Raw genomic sequence first — 8492 nt, 5'->3', positions numbered from 1 at the left:
TATGTAATTTTTGGAGAAAAAAAAGGCACTCTTCCATGTGAAATTGATTAACTATAAGAAGTGGTATAAATATACACATTTTCTGCCCCCATGTCTTGAATTTGTGATCATTCTGAATGTATTTTAATAGACTGAATCATGCAGTGAAAGAGCGCACTGTAAATGCGCACGCGCACTAGACTTCACGTAATGCGTGCGCTCTGTAGGTGTTTTGAATGTTTTTTTGCGGCGTGAGAATATTGAGCAAAATAGCTCACTTGTCATGGTGTTACTTAACTATATCATGTTATGAATAAACTAAACATTTTGAATTTTTACCTCAGTGTGTTTCTTCTGAGTTTATGTGTGCGGTCACGCTCATTTGTTCTGAAGTCTCGAGACAAACAGAGTGTGCCTCAGCGCGAGCTTGTATTCTGTATTCTGCTAACTTACTGCAGTTCTCTCTGATGATGCAGTAACTTACCGCGGGGGAGAAAACATCTTCGGTCTGTCCAATGATTGTAAACAGTCATTGGGTCCGTAAGACTGAAGATATTTTAGCGGTAATGAGACCAAAAATATTTAAGACCCATCGAATCCGAATTTAAGAAATTGTAAGACTTTTTAAGGCAGGGGTGGGCAAACTTGGCCCTTCCAGGCCACTTTCCTTCAGAGGTTAGCTCCAACCCTAATGAAACACACCTGAACCAGCTAATCATTGTCTTCAAGACTACTAGAAGGCTACAGGCAGGTGAGTCGTATCAGGGTTGGATCAAATCTCTGCAGAAAAGTCACTGTTTTAAGGCCTTATATTAGGAAAACGTTATTTAAGACATTTTAAGAATTTTTAAGGACCCGCAGACACCCTGGGCACAGGAAACCTGTGTTTGAACAAAACAAACACCGCCAACGTCTTTTTTTTCTCTTTAATTTTGCAGTGTATGAACTTACTAAGGTTTAATGTTTCAAACTCTGGGAAATTCATTAGCCTCACAAAACTGAGCTAAACAGGCTTTGTTTCATACCGGTTTCATTGGGACGTTACAAATTAGTCTAAAATATTACAGAAACACTTACATTATTATTAGGGTTGGGTACCGAAACCCGGTGCCATATGTAACCGGTATGTACTAGAACCGAATCAGAACGCAGATTTCGGTGCCACTTAAATGCTTGAGAGATCGAAGCATTTAAGCGGACGTAGGGATCACCGGCACTGCACGTGAAAAATAATTTTTCCGAATGAGAAAATTCAGGAACGCAAGTCGGAAAGCTCTAATAATACATATCCAACACATCTTTGTAGTAACTTGAGTGTCCATGTTGTTTTCACATTCCGACTTAAAAGTACAACTCGGGAAATGAGAGCATCCGAGGAGCGCGTGAATGCAGTAATTACACTTGCTCCGATGGCAGCAGGTAGAGATACCTTTAGCTAGCTAAGCTAAACATTCTTAAATTAAAATGCCTAAAGCTAGGGTGACCATACGTCCTCTTTTCCCCGGACAGTCCTCTTTTTGGACCTACAAAAATCTGCTGAATCCCCACTGAATCTCTGACCACTGCCGCCTGCTCCCGCAACATGCGTTTCGCTCCCGCGATTTTCGTGTCCACTCCTTTAAACATTCTAATATTGTATATAATTTTGGCGCATCAGGGAGCCGCTCTCAGGATGCGGTGTATTTAAATATTTTTGAATAAGCATTTGCACTGTTTACTTTCACTTTCGCAATCACACGCACTCTGTGTAAAGGGAGCACATCTTACAAGATACTCGAGCATGGTCTTGTCAGTCATCTTTCCTTATTCTCGACCTGAGATCCGTCAAATCTAACTCATGCAGCTCTTGTTGGATGCAGGGTTGCCAAATCTGCGTTTTTTCCAATGAAGAAATGCTTGTATTGAAACATTTTGCATTCTACCTATGATAAAACTTATATGGTCTTCTACATTAACAGGAGGGTCCTGGTGGAATGACCTGCCCAGCTCAATCCAAGCAGCTGAGTCCTTAATATTTTCAAGAAACAGCTGAAAACACATCTCTTTCATCTTAATTTGACCCTCTAACTCTAAGCACTCTCTATTATAATGATAATTCTAATGTTATCTTCTTGTTTTTTTTTTTATTAACCTTCTAACACTTGCATTATCTATTCTTTTTCTGTTCTATTGACTAGTTTTATTTTTATTTAAAAATGACCCTCTAACATTAGCATTCCCTATTCTTTTTCTATTCTTTCTTCTTGTTTTATTTTTATTTATTATAAAAACAAAATAAGCAAACAAACTTATACTTATACTGTTAGGCGAAGCCCCGCCCCCTACTGTCCTCTTTTTGAAAAACTAAAATATGGTCACCCTACTAAAGCTAAACTTCCCTTGTAATGAATGACTTGCAATGAGAAGCGTTTCTAAACCTGTTGTCCAACAAAAGAGAACACTATAACGTTTTTACTCCACAACTGCTTCCTTTTGTAATCTGATATGGCTTTGTGTCACAGAATGAGGCAAAAAATATGTTCTATACTGTAAAAAGCATATGGTAAAAAGACTATCTCGATTAGCAATGGATTATAAATGTCCTTAATTATGATGAAAATACCAAAAATGGCACAGATAAACTATACATTGTCGCAGTCGAGTGTTTATTGTCTTTGTTTTATCATTCAAAACATTTATATCTTCTGTTTACTCAGTTACAGCGATAGCAATGCCTTTGTCCATATTAGCAAAGAGTATAGGGATTTCCTGAGTCCTATTCCTTCTGTGATGCACATGTGGAGTTTCTGCGCGAATGAAGCAAACATTAAATGTGTTTATAGCGCTCAATAATGGCCAATCCATCCTATTTTTTTTTAAGTATCGGTTCAAGCACCATTTAGGCACCGGTACCGTTTTAAAAGTATCGATTTGGCACCGTTATCGTAAAAAACCCAAACGATACCCAACCCTAATTATTATTCAAAAGCATCAAAAGCATTGTGACTGACACGCTTTGTGTTAAGTGTTTTTCTAAACCATAATGGTGTGCGGAAACCATTTTTTTTATATCCTAAGATGTGTGCAAATGTAATTCTGTTTGTAATTACAATAGTGTTCTCTTTCCACCACCACACTAATATGTCTACTGTGTGTAGTTTCTGACATATCAGCCCTACGTTCTTATCTTTTGCATATAAGCAGAGTCTACATTCAGGCATAACAAAGCAGTTTCATCTAGAGTAATAAGAGAGCATATCAAGGCTACAGGCTGTTGAGAGCTGGGATAAGGCAGTGTTTTACCTGTCTTTCAACCTTTGAAGAAATTTTCAGAATGAGCACACCATCCTCAGCATGTAAGCATATCATCCAATGCAACGTTAAAAGAACATTACGGACATCTGTCCAATCAGACAAAACAGACTCAAACCCTTAAAGAGCTTTGGATTGAACGGACTTCACAGAAATAAATAGCATCCCCTACCTCCTTTCTCGAAGTTTCTGGATGTATTCAAACTTAGGTGTCAACTTCCCATTGGATGTAATTACAGCCTAGATTGAGAAAAACAATGCATATAATACAAATATTGCTACTGCAATATGCACTAAATAGATTTAAGATGCTAACAAAAAAGTGGTATTGCATTTAGATATGCACCATGGTATATTCTGAAGCACCTGGCTCCTGAAATATGGCCACATGAATATGATGCAAGGTTATGTACCATTCAGAAGTGAATATTTCTGTTTTTGATTGTGTTTTTGCTAAAATAAATGCAGCCTTGGCGAGCAAAAGAGACTTCTCTCAAAAACACTACAAAAATCTTACAGACCCCAAACATTTGAACGGCAGTGTATGTGTGGAAAGATTCATTATTTTCGCAATTCCATTCGGTGCTGCAATGAACTTTACATCTCTACTGATCTAAGATGTGGCCCCTCGCCTCAAAGTAAACAGAAATGTGTATTTCAGATTTCTCAGCTTTAGTTCCATACTGAAAATCAATGGATGTGTAGATGGGCTCCAGTTGAAATGCCGCCCATTTAGCTCCGATTCAAGTTTTTCCACACATTTCTGAGTCTGCCTTCTGTGCAGCATTTTGTGCAGAAGTGCACGACCGCACACAAACACAACTCAGAGGAAGCATTTCTCCATGGTGCAAGAGCAAAAAACAAAACAAAAAGAAAAACCTAAAGGGAAAGTTGTAAAAACACCCTCTTCATACACTTACATCTCTGACTTGTGGAGAGAAGTCCTCTTCCTCTAGTGGTCTGGTGGCATCTGATGGGAGCTGTGGGACGAAGACTGTCATTATAAATCTGCTCAAATCATCAACAGCAGTATCCATCCCATATTAAATTCAACCAGCCAAGAAACAAAACAAAAAATCTCTCAGTCATGACCATACCAGTGTTCAAAGCAATCCTCTCCAGAGCAAAGCATCTCATGCTGTTGGTTTATTACTCACCACCCTGTGTCATATCTTACCATCTCCCAGATGTAAGGGAACAGCCGGTCCCCAAAATACTCAGTCGCCTCAATGGGCATCTGGGCAGGCAGGTTATCGATGGAGCACATGAGAATACCATTACCTTCCACACTGCACAGAAAAACCAGAGGATGTTTAAAAACTAGATTTGATAATGCACATGTGAGATGATGCTAGAGTGTTGGCAGGGAAATGCTATGGTGTTTTGAGTTGACTTGCACTGCTAAGTGGTTTCTGTTGATGGGGGATTGGTTCCTTAATGCTGAAATGGTTCTTTGTGTTAGAGAATAGGGTTCTTTATTTCTGCCTTTTTGTTTTTAAATCTATAACGGTTAAAATCCTTTTTAATCCCACCTCATTATTGATTTTCTAGAGCTCAACCACATAACTACACAGGCTGTCTACACATCCTCAACAGGTATGTGATATTCTTCTACAAATTTGAACTTTAAAAATGGTAAGTTTGGTTTAGAAGTTAAAACGCTCAAATTGTTCCTGGTTTTCTAACGATTATGTCCTTTTTTTGTTTTGAATTTGAACAGAGCATGTAAGTGTGACCAGCTCTATTTATTTGAGGATACTTTTCTCCTTTTCTCCATTAAAAATAGAAGTACCTAACTGGCACAACTTGCTGACAGCTTTGCAAGACCAGTATTATAAGACCAGGGACATAGAGGAGAAAAAAAACATAATATAAAATTAATAAATAATAAACAATATTATATTAATAATAATGAATAAACTATCATTTATTATAACACCATGAAGGTTGTATATAGCACTGCCAAAGCATGGTTCTTAATGGACCCTCATAAAAAGTGTTCTATTTAGCACAAAAAATGGTTTTGCTATCGTTTCAAACTGAAGAACCCTAATCTGGTACAGTTTGGAGGAAGTAGTGCCACACCTGTCATTGTCAATATGCTGGTTGGCATCATACATGCAGAAGGGCTTCTCAATAGTGGTGCACTCAGTCATGAACTCAATGGAGCCGCCTGTGTCAGCAGAGATGTCGCAGATGGCCAAGAACCTGAAATTCCAAGAGGATCAGACAAGTCGGTTTCTCACCCAAATCGTATGACTTTATAAGGAACGGCTATTATGATACTATATGGTGTTTTTTGTCGTTTTGGAGACCAACAATAACAGTAGAAGCTCACTTGTAGGGAAGTGCAGGGCAGCCGAGATCAGGTGATGATGATGCAGACATAACGGGTCTAATCAGTCGTTGGGCATCCAGTCGCCGCAACAGTCTGGGTGTGTGAGGGTCCCAGTATATGCCATTTATCAGGCAGGTTGTGTATGGGGCCACCTGCGCAAACACAATAATGCATTTCAGTCACTTCTGCTTTTCAGACAATGCAGTCAATAATGGTGCAGTCACATTAGAGAAATTTTGGTGAAACTTTGTGGGCAAAAAGGTCCATTATGTATTGTCAATATTTTTGCAATGAACTACACTTGAACCCATTGCGAAATCTGCACGGAAAAATTCCAGATCATGTGGATTTCCGATGAAATGACTGGATTTTGCCTGCGATGGAGGTAAATGCGATCACACCTTAAAGTTATAGTTCACCCAGAAATGTAGATTTGTTGAAAATGTACTCACTCTCATGCCAGCCAAGATGTAGATGATTTTTTTTTCTTTTTTCATTTTAACAGATTTGAAGAAATTTAGCATTGCCTCACTTGTTCACCTCTTCTGCAGTGAATGGGAGCCGTCAGAATGAGAGTTCAAACAGCTGATAAAAGCATCACAATAATCCACACAACTCAAGTCCATCAACTAACATGATGAAGTGTAAAGCTGCATGTTTGTAAGAAACAAATTCGTCATTAAGGCATTTTAAGTTTAAACCATCAATTCTCGCTGAATTACCAGTCCATAATCCATAACAACACTTCCTCCAATTATAAAGTCCATCCTCTGTTGTCGCTCACAACAAAATCTACTGACATTTGTTTAGAACTGTTTTAGACTCTTTTCGCTTGTAAACAGTACTTGATCTGTGTATATTTTTCTCCTGATGCAGATGAGATGACATTTTCACTGGTGAAAGCAATATCAGACAGAAGACTTGTCTTTTAGCTAGAAACAACATTTAAAATTAAAAACATCTTAATAATTGATTTGTTTCTTACAAACATGCAGTTTTTCAATTCACAAGATGTTAATTGATGGACTGGAGTCATGTGGATTATTGTTATGTTTTTATCATCTGTTTGGACTCTCATTCTGACGGCACCCATTCACTGCAGAGGATCCATTGAAGAGCAAGTGATGTAATGCTACATTTCTTCAAATCTGTTCCAGTGAAGAAACAAACTCATCTGCATCCTGGCTGGCCTAAGGGTGGTTACATTTTCAACAAATTTACATTTTTGGGTGAACTATTCCTTTAAGTCGTAGACAGAGGGCGAACCAATCAGCTGCCTGGTATATTTACTTACGGTCTCCCTGAAGTGAGACGTGTAAAGCTCAGGATGGATTTCGTACTCCAGGGGGTCGTAGAGTCTGTCGCTCTTTCTTATCAGGTGGTGGTGTCTGCTGATCACTGTGCCGTACACTTTGGTCATGTCTGCAAAGCAGATTAGTCAATTTGCATGCACAACAAAATGCTAATTACTGCAAACACCTTATGTGTAACCATAAAAAACAGGAAATACAAGAAATACCTCCACTCTCTGACACTTCTTTCAATTCGTGAGGCTCCACATACTCACAGGGGAGCTCGTTGAAAATGTCTTGGGCGCCCTGGAGAAGAAGCATTTTCATTTTTATAACACCAAGCATTCCTTCTCCTACTTCTCTGTTTTTCAATGTAAACATGCGCTACACTGACATGTTTGAGGCACTTAGAGCATCTCATAAACCAATTTACACAACAATAAGTGCACACTTACCTTGGACACATTGCCGGTGCCAGTGAACACAAATGTGAGAGGACCAATGGACTTGGGCATCAGACCTAAGGATATTTCATACCCACAATCCCTCACCGCTTGGACGGCCTGGCTGACGTTTCTGTAGTTGTGCGCCATACCAATGTGCTGTCAAGTGACAAATATGAAAACAGATACCTAAATATTGTTTAAAATCTGGAAAATGCAATAAATAATTTACTAAATAATGAAGAACTAATAACTGAGTACCACATAATATTGTAAGTGGCAATTCAAAAGTAGTGCAATTTAAAAACGAATACCATAAATGGGGTGTGGTGTCCAAGGGCAAGGAAACGCAGACCCAGACCGTGTAAAATGTTAATCATTCCTGTAAAAAATACAGACAACATGTTAAACTTACAGCAGGGGAACTATTTAAAGACATGCACTACCATTCAAAAGTTTGGAGTTGCTAAGATTTTTTTTATGTTTTAAAGGGGTGGTTCATTGCGATTTCACTTTTTTAATGTTAGTTAGTGTGTAATGTTGCTGTTTGAGCATAAACAATATCTTCAAAGTTGCGGCACTGAAAGTTCAATGCAAACGCAGATATCGTCTTTTAAAATTCTGGCAGTTTAATGCCTATAAAAACGGCTGGTAGGGACTACAACGAGTTACTTCCCGGGTTTGTGACATCACAAACCCAGACAAACCCCGCCCCCAGGAACATGCAACAAAGGGGGCGAGGCCATGCTGCACTGCTTTAGAAAAGAGGAAGAGAAAACTAGGGGTGCACGTAAAAATCTATTCATAAATGAATCGTGATTCTGTCTTCTAACTATTCTAATGCATTCACGAGATTCAAAATCAATGTTCTAAAGCAGCGGTTCTCAATCCTGTTCCTCATGTCCCCCTGCTCTGCACACACTCTGCTGCATCTCTCTCTCTCTCTCTCTCTCTCAATCTCTGATTCAGATCACCAGCTCAGCTCCAACAATAAATTGTTCCATTTATACACTTATTTTCACATAGCTATGAGAAGCGTTATACATGGACGCGCGTGCGGTTGCCGTACTGTATTAAAGGAGTCATATGACGTTGCTAAAAAATAACATTATTTGGTGTAATGAAATGTGTTTATGCAGTTTAAGGTTT

General features: G+C 38.7%; 1 protein-coding gene across 2 annotated transcripts in view; it reads right to left on the bottom strand.

The window, feature by feature from the left end:
* The window catches only part of LOC107698474 (alpha-aminoadipic semialdehyde synthase, mitochondrial-like), a 30489-nt gene that overhangs the window by 12338 nt on the left and 9659 nt on the right, over positions 1 to 8492 (bottom strand). The window contains exons 5-14 of one of the 2 annotated variants that reach the window (XM_016499488.1): positions 7658 to 7725; positions 7356 to 7502; positions 7128 to 7206; positions 6903 to 7030; positions 5609 to 5760; positions 5356 to 5478; positions 4448 to 4559; positions 4191 to 4250; positions 3443 to 3510; positions 3262 to 3273 (exon numbers count right to left, since the gene is read on the bottom strand). In XM_016499488.1, coding sequence (XP_016354974.1) covers positions 3262 to 3273; positions 3443 to 3510; positions 4191 to 4250; positions 4448 to 4559; positions 5356 to 5478; positions 5609 to 5760; positions 6903 to 7030; positions 7128 to 7206; positions 7356 to 7502; positions 7658 to 7725 — 949 coding nt within the window. The remainder of the gene's footprint in view (positions 1 to 3261; positions 3274 to 3442; positions 3511 to 4190; positions 4251 to 4447; positions 4560 to 5355; positions 5479 to 5608; positions 5761 to 6902; positions 7031 to 7127; positions 7207 to 7355; positions 7503 to 7657; positions 7726 to 8492) is intronic. The other variant, XM_016499496.1, reaches the window with a different exon arrangement.

Source organism: Sinocyclocheilus anshuiensis, unplaced genomic scaffold, assembly GCF_001515605.1.
Source record: "Sinocyclocheilus anshuiensis isolate Anshui unplaced genomic scaffold, SAMN03320099.WGS_v1.1 scaffold1054, whole genome shotgun sequence".
In the NCBI taxonomy this organism is placed as follows: Eukaryota; Metazoa; Chordata; class Actinopteri; order Cypriniformes; family Cyprinidae; genus Sinocyclocheilus; species Sinocyclocheilus anshuiensis.
Note: the sequence above shows the minus strand (reverse complement) of the source record. Positions and strands in the feature narration are given on the sequence as shown.